The sequence below is a fragment of the Nomascus leucogenys genome, chromosome 18 (assembly GCF_006542625.1).
Source record: "Nomascus leucogenys isolate Asia chromosome 18, Asia_NLE_v1, whole genome shotgun sequence".
NCBI lineage: Eukaryota > Metazoa > Chordata > Mammalia > Primates > Hylobatidae > Nomascus > Nomascus leucogenys.
Window position 1 is genome coordinate 65,414,416 of NC_044398.1, and position 22,967 is coordinate 65,437,382.

The 22,967-nt window shown below is 36.2% G+C and overlaps 1 protein-coding gene across 4 annotated transcripts in view; it reads right to left on the reverse strand.

Annotated features, from left to right (window-relative positions):
- DHX29 (DExH-box helicase 29) overlaps window positions 1-22,967 on the reverse strand; it is a 53,296-nt gene that overhangs the window by 6,251 nt on the left and 24,078 nt on the right. Inside the window, exons 1-15 of one of the 4 annotated variants that reach the window (XM_030798496.1) lie at window positions 22,886-22,938; window positions 21,688-21,691; window positions 21,156-21,299; window positions 15,559-15,735; window positions 14,721-14,861; window positions 13,338-13,482; window positions 13,086-13,203; window positions 11,752-11,836; window positions 10,550-10,638; window positions 9,031-9,159; window positions 8,865-8,940; window positions 7,868-8,092; window positions 6,116-6,252; window positions 5,563-5,656; window positions 1,000-1,302 (exon numbers count right to left, since the gene is read on the reverse strand). In XM_030798496.1, coding sequence (XP_030654356.1) covers window positions 1,000-1,302; window positions 5,563-5,656; window positions 6,116-6,252; window positions 7,868-8,092; window positions 8,865-8,940; window positions 9,031-9,159; window positions 10,550-10,638; window positions 11,752-11,836; window positions 13,086-13,203; window positions 13,338-13,482; window positions 14,721-14,861; window positions 15,559-15,735; window positions 21,156-21,299; window positions 21,688-21,691; window positions 22,886-22,938 — 1,920 coding nt within the window. Of the gene's footprint in view, window positions 1-919; window positions 1,303-5,525; window positions 5,657-6,115; window positions 6,253-7,867; window positions 8,093-8,864; window positions 8,941-9,030; window positions 9,160-10,549; window positions 10,639-11,751; window positions 11,837-13,085; window positions 13,204-13,337; window positions 13,483-14,720; window positions 14,862-15,558; window positions 15,736-21,155; window positions 21,300-21,687; window positions 21,692-22,885; window positions 22,939-22,967 lie in introns of those variants that run through there. The other 3 variants (XR_004026747.1, XR_004026748.1, XM_003265928.3) reach the window with 3 other exon arrangements.

Here is a 22,967-nt window from a genome sequence, read left to right on the forward strand (position 1 = left end):
ATTTTCATTTTCTTATGTGTATAATTTATCAATTTTATAATAAATTACTATTACCACCTGTGCATTAATGCTATGAAAAGGCATTTTAAATATTATTGCTAAGGCTGAGTTATATACTTTGAACATAAAGGAAACTAGGTACAAGCAATTTTATAATGCTAATGATATTAAATAATTAATGTTAAAATTATGATTTTCAGTTTCTGGTTTCTAAACCAATATTCAGCTATGGGTGTCAATCAGTAATTTCTCATGTTTTACATTTAAGTTTGATAAATGTTGAGAGTTATTCAAGCCAGTGCTTGAAATTGCGGATCTTTGTTACTTTAAAGGTCAAGAAACAAAATGGAGGCACTTTTTGTAAAGGGAGAAGAAATATGTTTCAATATTTTATGTTCCCTTTTCTTCTCATACTGCCTTAAAAATGTGTGAATGAGACAGGTAACAAAAACCCAAAATATGAAGAGAAAATGCCATCTTAACCTTTACCATATGTTAAAAAATAAGAAAATGGAGTGGTCATGCAGCTCCAATTCAAAAGGTTGTTTTCATTGTAATCTATAAATATTTGCTATTAAATTATCTTAGGTGATACTTGACCAAAACTGTTGCAAATCATCCACAGTTCTACTACACCATCCAATATTCCCCTTATTTGGAAATAGCACATACAACTTGTCTTTCATTCCCTTCTGAGACAGCACCTTTTAATGAAATGCTCAGGGGATTGATAAATTATTAACCAACATCAATTTGCCAGTACTGTCTTTATTCCACGTAGAAAAGATGACGGGCAGAGTAGAAACCTTACTATTTGTTTTTTGAAGAGAAAATAAGCATTCTTTTGTTTGAGAAGCTATGTGCATCTTGATTTCAAATACAAAAATGAATAGCTCAATTTGAGAACCAAATAAAATACCTGTTAGGGCATCCTAACTTGTTATGAATGACTTGTAGAATAATGCTCTGAATACTGGAATTTAGGAATGAGTACTTCACCTTCTCCTGGTATAAAAGCCATCCATGAGTTTGCAAATCTCGATTTACTGAGGATGGGTGTACTTGTGCTTTGCCTTGGGCCGTCTCCACAATGCAAGCCAATTTTTCTGTAACATCCACTGACTTTGTATAGATTATCTTCCCCACATTGTCATACAGTCCAGCCACCAGTACAGCTTTAAGAAGGGCAATTTCTTGGAATGAGAGGGTCTGTGAGGCTCTGTTTCCTTCCCAGCTGGTAGAAGTTGTGGAAGATGAAAATCCTGCTGCCTTAACCAACTTTATTAACTCCTGCTTTACATCCTAGATTGGTTTATGTTAAAAAGAGAAATAATCAAATTGATTATAGAAATTTCCAAATAACATTGTAGTTTATATTACTGCTTCCTATAAAAATTGACAGGATGCTAATGATTATTTAGCTAACTATAGCCCAAATTACCTTAGGGGAAAAAAAAAGATACTGGAAAGTTAAGAATTAGAATCAGTTATTTTCCTCACCCTAAGACTTTAGATGTCTCAAAACATAAGAATGTCTAAAATTTGAGAGCAAGAAAAATGTGTCTGAACACATTTTCATTCACTACATCTACTTCCATAGTAGCTCTCCTTTTTCTCTGGAGATTTTTACTCAATGAGGATGGTCAGCATTGAGAAAGAATTGACAGAAATCTTGATCCTAGATTGCAAGTACCTTCTTCATTTGTTTCTGGAAATCTCATCTTAATTTCTTAAAGAACTTTGAAAAAGTTTATTAATGGCAACTTCATTTAATCTAAAATTGTTGCCTAAAATGTTTTTCTACGTTTAATATGTGCTGATCAGCAAAACTAGCACAGGAAGGATGGGCATTTTTCAAAGTACACAGGATACAAGCAATTAAAAGGTGATGTTTACCTTTAGGATATCCTTTATGTTTTAAGTTTGGGGCTTAAGGGACTTTGATTCTAGGGGAGAAAAGACCAAACAGACAGCTGCCATAACACCACAGGGTTGGTGAAGACATCTAAAACTTTGTAGTCTCAGGGAGGTGAAGAAAAGGCTCACAGAAGAAGGGGTGGAAAGCAATTTGAAGATAAAGGAAAAGGGGCTAAATTGAAGAAATAGCCCCCTCTGGGCCAACTGACTGGGATTTCTACATGTTCCCAGTCAGTTGGCCCAGAGGTGGCTATTTCTTCAATTTAGCCCTTCATGTGCTTCGACAAGGACAAAGTTCATTCCACTTAGAGAAGTCTCTGCTGTCATCCTAGCAGTTTTTTTTAATTACAAAAAGTAGTGTGTCAAATATGGGAAAAAAACCTTTTTACCTTTTAAAATATGAGTATATAATAGGGAAATTATGTGAGAGATACATTATTTTCTGAATACTTTTATAGCATATCTATCTGGGCCAAGCGAGGTGGCTCACACCTGTCATCCTAGCACTTTGGGAGACTGAGATGGGAGGATCGCTTGAGACCAGGAATTCAAAACCAGCCTGGCCAACACAGCGAGACCCCATCTATTTAAAAAAAACTTTTATAGCATATCTGTGTTAAACATCATTTCCTTTTAAATAAGTATCAATAAAAACAAAAAGACAGTATTTGTGGGGGAGCCCTGCTTTTCACATTCACCTGTCTTTACATTTTAACTACACTTCTACTCTCTCTCCTCCCAGAAATAAATCTACTCCTGAATGGCAACCTGAGTAATGGGCTAAACCATCTGGTTTCCCTTCCTAAGAACAGACTGATAAAGTTGATCACAACTAGCCACTAAGTATGATGCTTTGGATGCCTTTTCATAACTAGCCATCCCCGGCTGAAGCTAAATAGCTGGCCAATATTTAGGGACATATAATAGAATTTCATGAAAAGGAATCAGGGCTCTTTGGAAATATAACTGATTCCAAGCCTGGAGCATAAAATACACTAGAGAAGCCTTCTGTACCAAAAGCAAGGAAGCCATCAAAGATTGCTAAGATTATATGAAAAGGACTCAGCAGCCAACCCAAAGGGGCTCTCCCTTCCCAAAGAGGGGACAATTTGAGTATTAAAAAATTAACATCTGTAGAGAACTGAAACACATCAAATATATTTAAATCAATAAGTTCATAACAATTTAAAAAAAAAAAACAAGATTCACTGATTACTTGTGGAGATGCTTAGGAATCAACTCATTATGAAAACTGCTAGGTAGAAGGAAACAAGCATTTATCCTAATTTTCTTGTATAGACCGTACCTCAGGGTATTCAAATATTGATAAGGAAAAAGTAGTTCTTCATGAAGTAATTCTAGCTAACAAGTAGAATTATACCATCATTTGCAACCCTAATGAAACAATAGGTCCGAGTGTTATCAATGGCTGTTAAAAGCATTGCATGAAAAGCCAGTGGGAAATTTTGTAATGGATGAATCTAGCTGGCCCCATTGATATATCTTAATGTTACAAAAAGGGAGATGACTCTGAAAAAAAGAAAAAAAAAAAGATGAACCTGAATTGGATTACTCTCTCAATATAACACCCATTTATAAGAAATACAGGACATAGAAGAATATGTTAAATAATACCACAAGGATACAATCAGCCATATCCAGACCCTAATGAAACAATAGGTCTGAGTGTTATCAATGGCTGCTAACAGCATTACATGAAAACCAGTGGGGAATTTTGTAATGGATGAATCTAGCTGTCCCCACTGATATATCTTAATGTTACAAAAAGGGAGATGACTCTGAAAAAAGGAAAAAAGAAAAAATAAACAAAGATGAACCTGAATTGGATTAAACTCTCAATATAACACCCATTTATAAGAAATACAGGACACAGAAGAATATGTTAAATAATACCACAAGGATACAATCAGCCATATCCAGAATGCAGGAAACTCTACAGGACAATGTATCTGGTTTCTTCAAAAAATAAATGGCAAATAGGAAAAAACTGAGAAAGGAGTAACTATAGGTTAAGAGATTTTATTAAAAAACATATCAACCAAATTTAAAGCGTGGGCCTTGTTTGGATCATCCTTTGAATTAGCTGTAAGAAAGAAAAAGCCAGTAATGAGGTAACTGAGGATGTTTAAACACTGTCTGTATGTTTGATGGTATTAAGGAATTGAGTATTTTTAGGTGTGATAATGTTTAAAAAAAATCTGATACCATCTTAACAAACTCTGTTCTTGAGTGGATGTAGGTGTAGTGTTAGGTTGAGATAATATCATCTATGGGGAGGGGGGCACTTCAAAATCTAGAGGGCAGATAGTAGAATAAAAGGAGTACAAGTAGGTTGACCACAGGTTGGTAATTATGAAAGTGGGAAATGGGTGAAAGTTCATTATGTCCGTATAATTTGATGTATGTTTGAATTTTTTTGTAATTAAAGAAAACCACATTTCAGAGTTGAGAAGAAATGTAGATTATCTCCTTTCAACTTGTTTTTTTTTTTCCCCCTTTTCTTTTTTTTTGAGATGGAGTCTCGTTCTGTCAGCCAGATGGGAGTGCAGTGGCACGATCTTGGCTCATTGCAACCTCTGCCTCCCAGGTGCAAGCAATTCTCTGCCTCAGCCTCCCGAGTATTTGGGATTACAGGTGCCTGCCACCACACCTGGCTAATTTTTGTATTTTTAGTAGAGATGGGGTTTCACCATCTTGGCCAGGCTGGTCGTGAACTCCTGACCTCATGATCCACCCGCCTCGGCCTCCCAAAGTGCTGGATTACAGGCATGAGCCACTGCACCCAGTCCTTGTGTTTTTTGTTTTTGTTTTTTTTGAGACAGAGTTTTGCTCTTGTTGCCCAGGCTGGAGTGCAATGGCGCGATCTTGGCTCACCACAACCTCCATCTCCTCGGTTCAAGTGATTCTTGTGCCTCAGCCTCCCGAGTAGCTGGGATTACAGGCATGTGCCACCACACCCGGCTAATTTTGTATTTTAGTACAGAAGGGGTTTCTCCATGTTGGTCAGGCTGGTTTCGAACTCCCAACCTCAGGTGATTTTTTTTTTTTAATGAAAAACTGAGACTTCTAATTCCCAAGATAGTGTTTATGAAATCATGTTGCGTCTCTTCTCTTTTCTTTCTTTTTTAAAAGAGAGAGGGTATCACTCTGTATACAGTGGTAACAATTGTAACTCACTGCAACCTTGAACTCCTGGGCTCAAGCAATCCTCCCACCTCGGTCTCCTGAGTAGCTGAGACTACAGGCGTGTGCTACCATGCCCATTTAATTTTTTTATTTTTGGTAGAGACGCAGTCTCACTATGTGCCCAGGCTGGTCTCAAACTCCTGGCCTGAAGCCATCTTACTGCTTCAGCCTCCCAAAGCACTGGGATTACAGGAATGAGCCAGTCTTTTTAATTATTTCTTGAACATATTATGATTATTAAATACTATTTTAAATCACTGTGTAATACATACAAGTTAATTGCTGGAAGAAAGAAGTACAATCACAAATGTACTAATTCCACAAATGTTTACTAAGCCCTTACTATGTGACAAGTATTTTCCTAGGCATTCTTTTTTCCAAAATAAACTTATTATAGTTACCCATGACTCTGAGTGAGAGATCCATATTAAGAATTACCTCTAGGGTTAACAGTGATGTTCTATTAAGAAAGTTCCTCCGGCAATATGTGATTTCAGAACGATAACCTCCTTCTTGTCGTGCTTTCTTCCATCTAGATAAATAAAATGTCAATTAATGAATAAAGTTCACCATGTTCTCTTTCCAAACTCTTTTTCAGAGCTAGTAACCAAAGTAAGATTTAATTAAATTATAATTTTAAAAGGGGAGGGATCTTGCTTGTAGCAGCTACCAATTGTATATAAGAATATTAACTTATTAACAAATCTGTTAACAGCATTAACAGATATTTTCCATGTATGTTTAACAGTAAATTATTAAGTTACTTCAAATATGAGTTAATATACATATAATACCAAATATATTATTCTTAAGTTTTAGGAAGGATTATAAAACACATGAATCTCTAACATAATTATACCTTGACAGATGAAATAACTAAAAATAAATTTACACCTCAGATGTACAATTTTAATAAGTCAAAGGTAATATATTTTAAAGTAAATAACCTCAGGTAATTGGCTTATTGATAACGGCCAGATTATGTTTTTACCCTAGATATGCATTGTAGATCGTCAGGTGGTCTGAATCTGCCATGGCCAAAGCTGATTTTGCAAGATCTGCTTCATCTTTTCGACCAATTGGTGTGGTAAAAGGAGACTTCTCTGTCATAACTGCAGCTAGTGTTGCCTATCCATAAATGACAAAACAATTTATCATTAAAGAGCAATACAGTGAAAGTTAACTTATAAAAGAAAGCAGATCATAAAACAATCACACTTTAAGTTGCCTGTTTATTTTCAATATTTTATTATGTTTATTAGTATTATACTAATGTTTAATATAAAATACTAGTTCTATAGCTAACTTATATTTTCATTTTAAACAGTTATTTTTTGTTTCATTTTAAGGAATTTCAAAAATAAATCCTTTTACTTTTATACCCTTTCTGTGAGGTAAGGAGGCAATTATCACCACAATCAGAGAAAAAAAACTGAACATTTATATAAATGATTTATAGTCTGTCATACAGTTAGAGGCAATCTGGGAATCCTAACTCAGTTATCTTGGCCTCAAGACTGCTGAATTTCCACTCTTAGTCTGCCATGATCTTTAAAAATAATTTGTACTACGTAATATTCCATTTGTTGTTGTAGGTTTTCAGATAAACTATCACGGAAGAGGTTATTTTTTGAACTTGGCAAAATTCCGGTGAATATCTATTTCGAATACCAAACAAAGAGAGACTATAGTAATAAGTCACCTTTTCTTCATTCTGTTTTTATTTTTATTTTTGGGTTTTTAAGAGACAGGGTCTTGTTCTGTTGCCCAGGCTGGGGTGCAGTGGCCCAATCATAGCTCACTGCCCCCTCCTACTCCAGGGCTCTAGCAATCCTCCCACCTCAGCCTCTTGAATAGCTGGGTCTACAGGGGTGCACCACCATGCCCGGCCAATTTTTTTATCTTTATTTTTTTTGCAGAATCAGGGTCTCACTATGTTGCCCAGGCTTCCATTCTGTATTTAAATAGCCTTTATTGGTAATCCCAGAAAAGGCCAGCTTGATAAAGTTGGAAAGTTGGAATGACACAGTAAGTGTATGTGCCCAGAGACTCAGACAGATTTGAATTTGTTAATTCTGACATAATTTGAGAAAAGAGAACTCTGCTAATTATTGGCTCAGAGAGAGAGCCCAAAAAAGGAAAGAAAAAAAGTTTTTAATTTTACTTTTCAAAGTTGGTAGTGTTCAAAGCTTCCTAAGAATCATCCACTACATATTCCATTAAATATTTCAAGTGGGTTGAAAACAAAAGTTTAGACAAGCCAAAATCACTCACAAAATAGTACTTATAGTACACTTAAGTAATGGATGAACAGATTTTCAAGTATACAAATATAAAAAGTTAAATATTATATTAAAAAATTCTTATCCAACCTGGCCAACATGGTGAAACTCCATCTCTACTAAAAATACAAAAATTAGCCAGGTGTGGTGGCAAGTGCCTGTAATCCCAGCTACTTGGGAGGCTAAGGCATGAAATGCTTGAACCCCGGAGAGAGAGGTTGCAGTGAGCCTAGATTGCACCATTGCTCTCCAGCCTGGGCGACAGTGCCAGACCCTGTCTCAAAAAACAAACAAACAAACAAACAAAACAAAAATCAAACATTCAGGCCCTCTCGGTTTTAATGTTAGTATAGACATTCTATTTAGTTAAAAAAATTTTTAATTAACAATTGTTTCCAAACTTGTAATTTCCTGGTCAAAGGATATTTAAAGTGAAGCAGCAGCAGCATTGTTTGACTTACCACTGGGTCAAGGCAGCCAAATATGGCACCAAAAATAAGCATCTTGCCAATCTTGACATTCACAGGTAAAGCTGCAAGGTGTTGGCCCAACGGAGTCAGTTTAGGCTCATTTAATTCACAAGCTCCAATTTTTCGGAGCAAATTCATTGCATTGCTGATCACTTGGAGCTGAGGAGGATCTAAGGCTTTGGAGAGGAAATCTTCAGGAGAACCAAGATTACATTTCTGCAGATTAAAAAAGTAATAAAATTGGTATGAAATCAAAGAATGAACATTATCCAATGAGTTGGTACTGGAACTAAATTTGACTTCAGTAAAATTTTGAGCAAAGAGGGTAAAATGTGTTAAGTAGGGCTATCCTGTTATTTTTTTTATAATGAGGGTAGAGGAGTTGGGGGAAGAGTGTATGAGTCTATGTGTGTGTTTGGGTGGGGAGGGAATAAGGATTAGATTTTCCAGTCCACATTTTTAGTTTCTTCATTCCTGATTTTGATAGGAGTCAAAAATCTAAGAACTGAAGGATATTACAGATCTTTCAGTCTAAAAAGACCTTTGTTTAGGTCAGGGTTTCTCAATCTCAGGACTACTGATATTTTGGGCTGGATAATTCTTTGTTTTAGGGAGCTGCCCTGTACACTGTCAGATGTTTAGGAGTATCCCAGATCTCTACCTACTAGATACCATTTACCCTCCCTGTCCAATTATGACAACCAAAAATATCTCCTGATATTGCCCAATGTCCCCTGGTAGGCAACAGTGCCCCCAGTTGAGAACTACTAGTCTAGATTATGAGGCTGTATTTTAATCTATAAAGTGTAAGTGTCTGGCAAAATCAAAACACAGTGGATTTACTTCTAATAAGATGGATAAGGGCATATATTAAAGAAGAGTAAAAAAGTTGAAAATCTAAAGCAATATAAGGTAACTTTAGTGTTCATTTTTTTCTTTTCTAGAAAGGGGTGAAGGACAAAATCCATCTGAGTTCCCTTGAGATTACCATAATATGAAGGCATAATTCCTCCAAAGGTACACGTAAGATTTCAGGAACAGAATAATCCATAAAGCCTTCAAATCTGAAAAATAAAGTAATACTAAATACATATTATCAGAAATGTCACATAATACTGGTTTATGTGTTTTACATTTCCAGTGCTATGCCATACCTTTCTCTTGTGTACATTCGGAAACAGAAGCCATCTCTGACCCGCCCAGCTCTTCCCTGGCGCTGCAAAGCACTGGCTTTACTGACAAACGTCTCGACCAACGAACTCATCTGACTGCTTTCATGGTACCTAAAGAAATGTTTTAGGAGAGAATATGTAGATAATTGACTTAAGTCAAAATTGGAAAAAGCTGGATTTGACTCTTACAGCTAAGTTAAACACAGGCTTAAAAAGTCCATTATTGTGGACCAATAGTTCTCAAATTATGCTTCATATTTAAATAATTTAGTAAACATTGCATACTAAATATACTACAAATTAAAAGTCTGGCAAAAGAAAAAAATTATTTAACTTATCCTTTCTCATACTAATCTGATCATAGAATCTTTTTTAAATTTAGTAGAATACCTATTAATTATGCAATGATAATTCTTTGAAATATTTTGAGAAGTGTTACTGTGACCATTACAATTCAACATACCTTTCACGATACAGTTAAACCCTGAAAACATTTTCTCTAGAGATACAATTCAAAGAATCAAGAATCTACTTTTTATTGAATAGTGGTACTCCCTTGCAAATATTGCTATGGTTTCCTAAAACAGGGGATAGTGTATCTAGATTATAGTAAACTACTAAAGGTGGTCTGTCCTATTTATTCAATATAAACATTGTTTATTCAGTAGTAATCTTTTTGTTGAAAATTCAGTTACAGTTACCTATTAGGTTCCAGTTACTGAACTAGGCACTTTCAGTTATAAAATTTTCATTTTGGCTGGGCGAGGTGGCTCACGCCTGTAATACCAGCACTTTGGGAGGCTGAAGCAGGCAGATTGCCTGAGGTCAGGAGTTCGAGACCAGCCTGGCCAACATGGTGAAACCCTGTCTCTACTAAAAATACAAAAAAATTAGCCAAGTGTGGTGGCATGTGCCTGTAATCCCAGCTACTCAGAAGGCTGAGGCAGGGGAACTGCTTGAACCAGGGAGGTGGAGGCTGCAGTGAGACTGTGCCACTGCACTTCCAGCCTGGGCGTCAGAGCAAGACTCCGTCTCAAAAAAAAAAATAAAAAGAAATTTTCATTTTACCCATTTACAAATGAAGAAACTGATGATTAGAGAGGTTATATGTCACGTTACTTGCTCAAGAGATTTAAATTCAGCTCTTACTCCAAAAGCCGTGTTTCTTTTTTAAATAATCACACAAAGAATGCTTTTTGTTAAACAATTTATTTTACAAATAAAAAATCAACAAAAATTTATGTTCTGAAAATTTTTCTCAGCACTTTTCTAAAAGTAGCAGTATAGTGGTATTACTTATGGGAAAACCCATGAAATGAAATTCTGACATTTACTCTCGGATATTTTAAAGTTTCCTATAGTTTCTCTAAGGCTTTTGCTTTGGACAGAACTAGGACATTTAGGATTTTCCCTAAATAATTTTAGGATTTATCCCAAGAATTCAAGAGCCCCAACCTCTTTCCAGTTTAAACATGTTTTGATTTGGGAAATTTAAACTTACTTATTCTCTTTTGTTCTTCCAGTATCAATTACAAATACAACATCAGGAATAGTAATACCCGTCTCTGCAATATTGGTTGCTAAAACAATCTGAAAATAAACAAAAAGCTTAAAACATTTAGACTACTTTCATGAATATATCATTATTTAAATTTCTTTAGTTTGAGCTGATGAAATTTAAAAACTGAATTTCAATTTCAGTCACAAAAATTTACAATCTATTTGCTATTACTGTGTAATTTTAATTTACTCTAGTTTTGTCAGCTTAGCTTACTAGACTAAATCTAAAATACAGATTTTTATTCCAACAAAAATACCACTCCCCTAATTCTAGTCAATCTCTTAAAAATGATATAAGTAGGGCTGGGTGCGGTAGCTCATGCCTGTAATCCCAGCACTTCAGGAGGCCAAGGTGGGAGGATCACCTGTGGTCAGGAGTTTGAGACCAGCCTGGCCAACATGGCGAAACCCTGTCTCTACTAAAAATACAAAAATTAGCCAGGCTTGGTGGCAGGTGCCTGTAATCTCAGCTACTCAGGAGGCTGAGGCAGGAGAATCACTCGAACCCAGGAGGCGGAGGTTGCAGTGAGCCGAGATTGTGCCACTGCACTCCAGCCTGGGCAACAAGGCTGGAGTGTTGTTTTGAAACTCGGTCTCAGAACAAAAAAACATGAGTAGAATGGGGAACTGGGTAGAGAATGGAAACAGCTTAGCACAACCCTTCACTATTATTAGGGAAAAAAAAATCACATTAATGAGAACTAGGTTGTTGTCCTGGCTCTGTTACTTATTAGCTTTGTGACCTACCTAATGGTTTATGTACAATAAAAATCATCAGAGAGGATCTGCCTAGAGAACAACAAGAATACTCCCAGGATTTAAATATCCAATCTCCTTTGTGATGCCTTCTTGGGAAAAAGTTGTGACTTTTTTTCCTCAACAGGCAACATCCATACCATGTTTTTCAACTAGCACTCCCTCAATGAAGTCTTCTCCCTTAAATAGCACATAATGTAAATATTCAAATGCTTGAATTGTAACATTGGGTTCACTTCTGATGATGGTAAGGTGCAGAACACTTGGAGTTGGCAATGTGCTATCAGGCACTTAATTTTAACAACTGTCTTTGATGATAAAAAGTTATACTGCCATCATAAAATACTCTCAGGTGGATCACATATAAATTTGCTGTACTAATTTTACCTTCCTGACTCCTGGAGGAGGAAGTGTGAATGCTGCAGCTTGATCTTGGGTTGAAAGAATAGAATGCAGAGCTATCACTTTATATCTGAAAGTTAAAATCATAGTTCTTAGCAAGAGTTTCTCTTTAGAAGACACTGCAAAGAATAACAAAATTTATTTGCATATAGCAAGCAACTTTAAGTTTTTTACTACGAAAAAATTTAAACATACACATTTACAGAATTGTACAATGAAACCTCATATACATGCGTCACAAAGAATATAAACAAATTATGCGAATAGGATTAAATTTTTTTAATGTTCTTTCTAATGTTGAAGTGGTTTATATGGTTTACTACAGTAGTAATAAACTCTATCAAAACATATAGTAAACAGCTGATTAAATATATATGGATGATAAACTGCAGCTTGGTTGGAGTTTTGCACGATTTAGCGGGTTGGCAGGAGTCACCATCTTATATTTTAACCACAGGATTCCCTCTGCTTAATCTTATTAGAAGATGAAGGCTGGCCAAGTGCGATGGCTCAGGCCTGTAATCCCAGCACTTTGGGAGGCCGAGATGGGCAGATCATCTAAGGTCAGGAGTTTGAGACCAGCCTGATCAACATGGTAAAACCCCATCTCTACTAAAAATATAAAAATTAGCTGGTCGTGGTGGCGTGCGCCTGTAGTCCCAGCTACTTGGGGAGGTTGAGGCAGGAGAATCACTTGAACCCGGAGGCAGAGGTTGCAGTAAGCTGAGATTGCAACATTGCACTCCAGCCTGGCCGGCAGAGCAAGACTCTGCCTCAAAAAAAAAAAAAAAAAAAAAAAAAAAAAAAAAAAAAAAAGAAGAAGATGAAGGCTACAGGCAGTGGCTCACGCCTGTAATCCTGGCACTTTGGAAGGCCATGGTGAGAAGTTCGCATGAGCCCAAGAGTTTGAGGCCAGCCTGCGCAACAGAGGGAGACTTTGTCTCTATGAAAAAAATTTTTTACATTAGCTGGGCGTAGTGGTGCACAAACTGTGGTCCCAGCTGCTCAGGAGGCTGAGGTGGGAGGATTGTTTGAGCCCAGGAGCTTGAGGCTAAAGGTGCAATCATGCCACTACACTCCATCCTGGGCAACATAGAGAGAATCTGTCTCAAAATGGAACAAATGCAGAATATAGTACCTAAAAATTTTTAGTAGATAACATGTTATAATGGAAGTGTTTAAAGAAAAAAATCTTACTTCCCCATAGGTAATTTTAACCCATGGTGAAAAGTCTTTGAAAACTCTGATCAAGGGTTTTAATGTACCAAATATTTTCCTATTTTAAAACTACCAGGAATATAATGAAGATGTGTAGTTACCGTTCAGAATAAAATCTTCTATCATTTGATAGAAGATCATACAACTGCTGAATATGAGCAAGGCCTGGTAAAAAGATCAATACTGCTCCTTCAATATTTCTGAACTGGGGACTTTTATCTGAAATTTAAAAAAAGATACAATATTCAAAATAAGAAGATAAGGAACAGCATATAAAACATTAATAAAACATCTCCAGCTAGTAGAAATGCTTTATCAAATCAAATGGAGACCCATTAGAAATACAAATATACCTAAGTATGCAAGAAGTTCCAAAATGAGATCCAGGTTGATTTTATGAGGATTCATGTACAGAATAGCATGCTGAGTGCGGCTGCTGTACTTTTGGTAAAATGGATTTAAATCAGCATGTGCTCCAGTCTGAACTGGGATGTATTCCTAAAAGAAATCCAACCAGAGGGAGCTGAATAAAAATATTAAGTATTTTTGTAAGACAAAGAAGGAAAAAAGGTGGTATTTGCATTCATTCAAATCTATATTTTTCTCATTGTCACCATTACTATTTTGTTAAAATACAGGAAGAGTATACTTTTTAATAGTGGTGAGAGTATCAGCATCTCTGTCCTATAATTTAATGTCATCCAGCCCTTAGGTATAGCAAAACCTTTTTATCTTGGCATATACATACTGAAAGAATTGTAGAAAAACATACTGTAATCATGTATGCATCATTCTGTGGCAACTAAAAAGCAGCCAGGCCAAGAGAGGTCATAACGTTAGCAAGTAGTTTGTACCTGGCTCATTCCTTCTACATTCTACTTTGGCTCCTGAATTCCAATAATCTCTTTTGAAATAATTATATTCTAAAGTCTTTCTTTAGTTTGTAATTTTTACCTCTGGGGTTTTAGGGCAAGATTTTAATTTTTGCTTTAAAAACTTAATTTTTGTCTATCTGCTTAATTAAAATATAAAGATAACTTTGTTTTTATCAAATTGGAAACATGCATGAAATATCATGGATATGACAAAAATGCTGGATCTAGTACCACTGGCTAAAATGCAGGATAACATTGTTTTTGTGATATTTCTGAAAACATGTAATTGAGACTAACTTCCCAGGAAGAACTATGCCCTAGACAGCTTCACTATGTATGTATGTATGTATGTATGTATGTATGTATGTGTCTATCTGCCTATCTATCTATCTATCTATCTATCACTATCTACCTATCACCATCTTGCCTCTGCCCTGCTCCTGCCAGGACAGAGGCTAAGAAAACCAATGGCAAGGATCTAGATTTGGGACTTGCCCTATCCTGACCACCTATGGTGTTGAGACAAAGTAGAGAAAAATCACTACTAATGTACTCCTCAATAACTGATCACTGTTACAAAAAGAAGTTGCTTCTAATTTGTATGGTCCTTGATTTTGCATGCGTACCTAGATGGCCCAGAATAGTGTAAGAGGACAATCAAAGTATCACAAATCAAAGACTACAGTCTATGAAATAAAGATTAAAGAAATGACCTTTAAAATTTGTTCATTCTCAGATCTGTTCCTCATCTATCAAATTATACTCAAATTCACTGTGTTAACCATATGATTTTGAAACTCTTGTGGCAGGTTAGGCCCTGGATATCATTATCTGATATCTTTCAAAATATTTTCTTTTTACCTGATATTTTTTTATTCCCCCTGCTTTGCTTGTAACATTAATGGTTACTTCTTCTTCCTCTTCCAGAAACTTCTGACAATATTCTGAGTCTTTTTCCAGTACAAAGCCTGTTTCTTCTATTATATCTTCAAGATGAAAAACCTGCATAGAATAAGGCATATAAATGGGTGAATTCAAATTCGTTTCGGTAAATATCATTTTAAAGAGAACAGGGGACACCACCTTTTGAATGTCAACAAACGCTAATTTAGAATATTATGAAAAAAAATTTTTAGTATTATTTGGGAATGAAGACTTGTTTGACATAGAGGGATTGTCTCTAAAGTCTCAGGACAAATTACATTATGAGATATATTTATATATATACATATAATGTGAAACAGTTAAGAGTAGATTGTATCAGCTGAAATGAAAAGGTAAGAATCAAGAATAGAATAAGCAGAAAAGAAGCTTCAAAGACAACCCTAAATTTGAGGGGTGGGTGAAAAAGGAGTTCCTTATTGCCAGGTAGCCACTCTTTTTTTTTTTTCCCACTAGCCATTAGATGACCAGGGAAGGGCAGCAACTCTTAATCTGAATACAATGATTTTCATGTGAAAATAGTTTTGTGTTCTTTAGCCCTCACTGATGTCTTGAGTCAGTACCCTCCTTTCTCTCCTATCCAGCCTCAGGCAAGGCAGTAACAGCCATCTGATTCTTAAGGCTGTGTCCGGCTCGTCTGTCGACTCACTGTACCTAGGAATAGTTCTGGCCTCTGACTACAAGTGCCCATCTTCTAGGGAAAGAACCTGGTGGGAATGCAGTTTCTGCTTATACACACATTATAAAGAAAACTTACCTCAACAGGATAACTTCTTCCTGAAATTCTGAGAATGGGGCAGTGTGTGAAATATGTAGAAAATTTTTCGCTGTCCACAGTGGCACTCATTAGAATCAAGTGTAGATCAGAACGTTTCTGTAAAATTTCCTTCAAGATGATTAGTAGGAAGTCTGACTGGACACTTCTTTCATGAACCTAGTTTTAAAAAGGGAATTAAAAAATTCATCATATATTGTATAAATTCTAGTAAGAGGCTTGAACAATCAGACACTCAGATTTACTAAAAGTTATTCAATATCTAAGTACAGTCAGTACATGTGCGGGGAGGGAGAAGCTGTATGTTTTAAATAAGACAGATGTTCAGAACTGAAAATAAAGTCATTCTCTAAAATTGGAAGTCACTGAAAATCATATAGTGAACTAGATTAGCCATGACAGTATGACTCTACCCTAGGAGATGGTTTGCAAATCAGATCAGATGTAGCTGATAAGGCCGGGTGCAACCCTAAGTTTGAGGGGTGCATGAAAAAGGAGTTCCTTATTGCCAGTAGCTCATACTTGTAACCCTAGCACTTTAGGAGGCCGATGCAGGCGGATCACCTGACGTCGGGAGTTTGAGACCAGCCTGGCCAACATGAGGAAACCTTGTCTCTACTAAAAATACAAAAATTAGCCGGGTATGGTGGTGTGCACCTGTAATCCCAGCTACCCGGGAGGCTGAGGCAGGAGAATCACTTGAACCCAGGAGGCAGAGGTTGCAGTGAGCCAAGATCATACCACTGCATTCCAGCCTGGGTGACAGAGTGAGACTCTGTCTCAAAAAAAAAAAAAAAAAAAAAAAAGATGTAAGGTATATCCCAAATTTCACTTAGAAGCCAGAGTGACTCCTAAATCTTTGCCACTAATATAAAACTATACTGTTACTTACAAGACAGATGGTTTATCTACTAGGTAGAAAAAGAGGCATTAACTAGCAGGAATCCGACAGAATCTCTATCACTGTCAGAAAAAAGGGTTTTATGCTCTTCTAACACATGCATTTTAGGGAAGAGCACGGATGAGGTATACTGTCAGAACTTTAGTATCTGTTGACTGTATGAGTCTGTCTTCCAACTTTCTGTACTGTGCCTTATTTCTACTCTATTTTATAACAGATTTAAGGTAGCACAAAACGATGAAGTGTATCAAGATAACAAAACAGGTTTTATCATTCATTTGTTTGGAAGCGAGGCAGTAGGGGTTAAGTCTTCAGACTCTGAAATCAATTGCTAAGGTCCAATTCTTGGCCACTTACAGTGTGACTTAGGGAAAGTCATTTCAATATTCTGTGTCTATTTCTTCTATAAAAGGAGAATACAAATAATGCAAATTTCATAGAGTTGTGACAATCAAATGAGATAATGCAAAGCCCTTAGAACAAAGCCTAACAATAAGTACTCGGCATTGTGCTAGATGCTGGGGTTTAAAAAGCAACCAAGAGAGTTCTCTTACTTTGAGTTTTCAGTGCAGTAAGAAGATACTGTATAGGATGGTTTGAAATTATATTTGAAGGATAGCTAATCCAGATGGTCAAGAAGGCTACTAAGACAAATACCACTGATGCTGAGGACTGAGGGATGAGTATGAAAAGAAAAAGGAGGAAGAAACGGGATGAAAAAAGGAGAAAAAAGCATTCATATCAAGGTGCACAGTGTGTATGAATTCATGGTAGAAAGAAGGATCATACTAACTTTCAGAAACTGGAGAAACAAAAACAATGACTTGAGCATGGGATCGGGGATGGGTTAGAAATAAAGCTGGTAAGATACTCAATAAACTGCCCTGTAAGGCCTTGTCAGCTGTGTTAAGGTGTTGTGATTTTATCCCAATGAGTCAGGAAGAGCAGTGATTAATACATTTTAAAGCAGAGGAATCATGTGGTCTGAGTTTTATTTTAAAAAGGATAATCCTTTTTAAAATGTGGAAAATGCAGTGGAGGAGAGCAAAATAAAGCAGAAAGTTTAATTCATTAGAGACTTTTGTAGTAGTTACAGAAATAATGGTGGCCTCTCCAAGGGTAACGCCAGTGAATATGGAGAAAAGTGAATGTACTTGAGAAAGGCAAAATAAAAGGACTATATGACTGGATTCAGGGCATGTGGGAGAAAGAAGGAAAAATCTTAAAGATATTTTTACTTCGGTGGTTTGATCAGGTGACTGGGGATCATTCAGAGACTGAGAAGAGATGAGAAGGGGCAAGTTATAAAAGATGAACAGGGAGGAAAGATGTTAAGTAGTGGAACTGCTGAGTTTGGAGTTCCGGAGATTGAAGGTATCTAGACGGTAGCTAGATTTAAGTCTGATGCTCAGGAAGGAAATCTAATGGATGGCATAGATCTGGAAAATTTCATCAAATAGATAGGAATTTATACAAATAAGGATTTTTTGTTTGTTATTTTGAGACAGGGTCTCGCTCTGTTGCCCAGGCTGGAGCGCAGTGGCGCTACCAAAGCTCACTGCAGCCTTGACCTCCCAGGCTCAAGCAATCCTCCACCTCAGCTTTGCAAGCAGATGGGACTATAGGTGAGTAGATAGGACTACGGGCAAAAGCCATCAAACCTAGCTAATGTGTGTTTTTTTTTTTTTTTTTTTTTTTTTTGCTGTTTTTGTTTTTTTTTGGAGACAGGAGGTCTTCCTTATATTGCCCAGGCTGGTCTCAAACTCCTGGGCTCAAGTGATCCTCCTGCCTCAGCCTCCCAAATTGCTGGCATTATAGGTGCAAGCCACTGCTCCTGGCCAGATTTTTTTTTTTAAAGGAAAAAAATAAGGATAGAACATAAAATAGAGCAAATAAAAATGCATACTATGAAGTATACTTGGTATAGATGGGCAGAAAATTTGGCTGTAAGCACACTAGCAGCCATCAAGAAAACCTACTCAATTCACACACTGACTACAAACTAAAATCACACAATTCCTAATAGTAAGGCCAGAAGGAGCATTATCCTGACTATCTTCATAAAGAGGGTCCTGTATAATGTCATGGACTTTGTCCTGACATCTCTTACAATAAACACTTAACATGATGATGAATTTCACTTCTAGGCTTTTTTTACTTGCTGTAGTGTCTAAGAGGTTGATGGGATCACAGTGGAGCTCAATTCAGTCTGTGTCTACGAATGGCTAATACAAAACCATGAAAGAACACAACTTCCTGAAGTTGGTCTGGTTTTTAGAGTTCATCCTGATCTGTATTTACCAAGCAATTTTCTGGTAGTAATTTGGGGTTCAACAGAACTTATTAACTGCTACAGATGTCTCAACTTACCTAACAGTAAGAATTTCTCACTATAAATATATTGTAGCTTAATTTAAGAATGGTAATAAGAAAAAAAAAATTAGCATTTTGGCTCATGTTGACCCTTGATGATACCGATTAAATCTAGGTCTTGGTCATACAAAGCCACAATGTGACACCTTACCCCTACTCCCTTCCCGCAGGAGCCCATGGGCCAGATAAAAAAGCAGCCATTCAGCCTCTTTCTCTTTGATATCTTAGTGATAAGAGTGAAACCATGCCTATGAACTTTACAAAATTAATCAAGGAAGAAAAACAAACATAAACCAAGCTTGCGGCACATTCAGCATTCATCATTAGGTCTGCTTGTTCTCTGACCTGCTTCTTTATAGTAGTTCACTGCCTATTGTCCTAGAATCACATAGACCCTAGATTATCGTTCCCCTTAACTGCTCTATAGATAACTTGAACATTATGAAATGCTACGTTTTCCATTTGAGAAATTCCTTCAGGTCCTATGTGCCAGTGAAACTACTGACTCAAAGCTGGTCTGAAGGACCCCACTGATGCCAGCTGGTATGAAGGACCCCACAAAGACCTGACTCCCCAAATAATGCAGTTTCTACAGCCTGATGATTTTTATCCTCTTTACCCTGACCGACCAATGACGCCAATTTTCCAGTCCCTTGCTTTCCAAAATCCCCTTAAAAGCCACAGGCCATAACTCCTCGGGGAGATAGACTGAGGGTCTCCTCATCTCCTTGCTTGGTGCCCTGTAATCATTAAACACTTTCTCTGCTGCAAACTCTACTGTCTCAGTGCATTAGTCTGTTACTGCACAGTGAGCATACAAACCTGTTGGTCCTATAACAACAGTACAGTGTTCTCTCCCATTAAGGAATAAAGACTCCTTAGATAAAAATTCCTATAATTTATTTATTATCAAAATATTAATTAGGTTATTTTAAAATGTCTTTACTCAAACTTATCTAACAAGAGGAAAATAGCTAAATAACTTATAGGACCATCCAAATTATATACTAGTATAAAGCTACTTTTAAAAATCATGTTTTTGGGCCAGGCATGGTGGCTCACACCTGTAATCCCAGTGCTTTGGGAGGCCAAGACAGGCGGATCATGAGGTCAGGAGATTGAGACCAGCCTGGCCAACATGGTGAAACCCTGTCTACCAAAAATACACAAATTAGCTGGGCGTGGTGGCACACGCCTAGTCCCAGCTTACTCAGGAGGCTGAGGCAGGAGAATCGCTTCAACCCAGGAGGTGGAGGTTGCAGTGAGCTGAGATCGTGTCACTGCACTCCAGCCTGGTGACAGAGCAAGACTCTGTCTCAAAAAAAAAAAAAAAAAGTTTTTGTTGACTAATGTGAAAGAATTATAAATATACGTATTAAATATACACATATAAATATACAAATTAAAGATTAACATTGATTTTTTTCTGAATCATGAAATCATACTCTTTCTTTTCATTTTTCTACCTTTCTATACTTCTAATAATTTCTAACCAAAAGGAGGAAAATAACCCAATTATATATAGTCTATTAATTAAAAATCAATGAATGAATGAACTTTCACTATTGCTTTCTGAACTTAGTGAATTAACGACATTTACAAAAACTTTATATTGGGGAGATTTTTAATTTTATTTTCTGAATAACAGGAATGGTATATAACTTATCTGTTCTTGAAAAATTATACACAAGCAAATTAGTTTATATACACTAGGCTCCTGTGGCATTTAAAATAATTATAAGGTGAAACTTTTAGCATAATTCAATGTAAGTGTGCATTCAAATTTGATTCAAGTTGAGGTATATCTACAAATAAAGTGATATAGTGGTGAAGATTTCTTATTTTTTGTAAGAAGTACAGCAGATTCTTTAACAACTAAATGTAGTAGTTGAGAGGCAGTATACTGTTAAGAATACAGACTGAAGCTAAATTGCCTGGGCTTGAACCCCCAGCTACAGAAATTACTGGCTGTGAAAACCTGAGCAGGCTGTATGACCTCTCTGTACCTCAGTTTACAATAAGGATATCTGCTTCACTGGGTTACTGGAAGAATTAAACGAATTCACTGCCTACTGTCCTATGTGTGTGTATATATATATATATATACTATATATAACCCTTTGAACAGCAAAGCATATAGTATTTATTAAACCAACAGGAGATACATTTGTTACAAGAAATTATTATATGTAAAGTATATAATAATTTAGTAAGCATAAAGAAAATGTTATCTAGTATTAGGAGTAACATCTTTTTAATACAAAAATATTTCAAATTTTTGAATACAATTATAGAATCCACTCACCTCATCTACAATAACATGAGACACATTACTTAGAAGACCATCTTCTTGAAGTTTCCTTAGCAAAACCCCTGTGGTACAATAGAGTAACCTGGTAGATTCACAAGCTCGAGATTCCATCCGGATCTGATATCCACACAAGGAATTCTGAAGGGAGAACATAAGGCCTTGATTAGATTCTCATGAGTAATATGGGAAACAAGCTTTAAAAAGTGAAGCAGAGGTGCTGATCTTGCTGTTAAATGGAGCATTGTAAGTAACCTAGTACAATTTATTATATTAGTAATTATTAGTTTATTAAATATTAGCAAATCTATTTAGTGCAATTTATTATTAAAAGCATTTTCCCATGGTCAACTATATAAAGCTATAAAATATATTTCATATTTTGGCAAATTTGAACAGAAAAACTTTTTTTTTTTTTTGAGATGGAGTTTCATTCTTGTTGCCCAGGCTGGAGTGCAGTGGCGCAATCTCAGCTCACTGCAACTTCCACCTCTTGGGTTCAAGTGATTCTCTTGTCTCAGCCTCCCACATAGCTGGGATTACAAGGGCATGCCACTACACCCAGCTAATTTTTGTATTTTTAGTAGAGACGGGGTTTCACCATGTTGGCCAGGCTGGCCTTGAACTCCTGACCTCAGGTGATCCCCCCCGCCTCAGCCTCCCAAAGTGCTAGGATTATAGGCGTGAGCCACCACACCCAGCCCCAAAATTTTTGTTCAAGATGTTGAGAAAAAAACTGTTCACTTTCTTTAAATACCATTAATATGATTATTAAAACATTAATAAATGTTGAATTAATTTCTTCCTAAATAATCATGGGGCAAAATATTGAGGTACTCAGGAATGGAATTTTAAGCAGCTTCTATAGTTTGGTCTACTTCTCTACCAAGATCTTATAAAATTTGCTGCCATTAAAAAGCAGCTAGTATCATACTAGTAGTGCCTAGTGGAATTTTAACGTAATATCCCCCATCACATTTTCTTTCTTATTCCTTCAGTCATTCCGTTGTCTTATTTGTGTATATGTCTGTCATTCTTTAAGAGCGGAAACCGTGCCTTTTTTTTCCTCCTCTATTTCATAACAGAAACCCAGACAATTTGCTAAATAGAAAACTTTTAATGAAGGGGTACCCAGTTTAGGGATAAAAATATAATATGCCATCTCCAGAAAGAACACTTCAAAGTATAAACAATCAGAATTATATGAACTTGCAATTCGTCATATTTGGTTCTAACTAGTTTAATTAATTAATTCCTATACTTTGCAGTCACTCTGGTTTAAGGTTTGGCCAGTTTTGCATATACTTGCATGGCAAAATGCATGACAATAGATATTTAAGTACTTTTCTCATTTTTTTTTAAAATATGGGGTTGGAAAATACTAGCATTTTAATTTATACTGTTTTTCCCTTCTGCTCACTGAAAGAATTAATAAAAATCATTCAGGAATACATTCCACAGAAAAGGTTTGCAAGAACTTGAGATGTATTTTAGTAGAATTTGAGTTTGTCCACATTCTTTGGCTGTTCAATTTAGTGTGTAATGTATTTGAATATTAAATTATTATAGTTAATATATTTTTTCTTTTATAAGAGAATTTTAATGACAGAACTCTACTGATAATCCTTCTCATAGGACAGTGGCATACTATCACATCTATCAAAGAAAACGCGAAAAGTGCCCGAAATGTGCTACTGATCAACCAATAGCAGTGAAAACTCATATACGATACACATTCCATTTGGATCACAAAAGCAAAGGTGAGTAATGTCACCATCATTCATGAGGTGGAGTTGAATGACAGCTTAC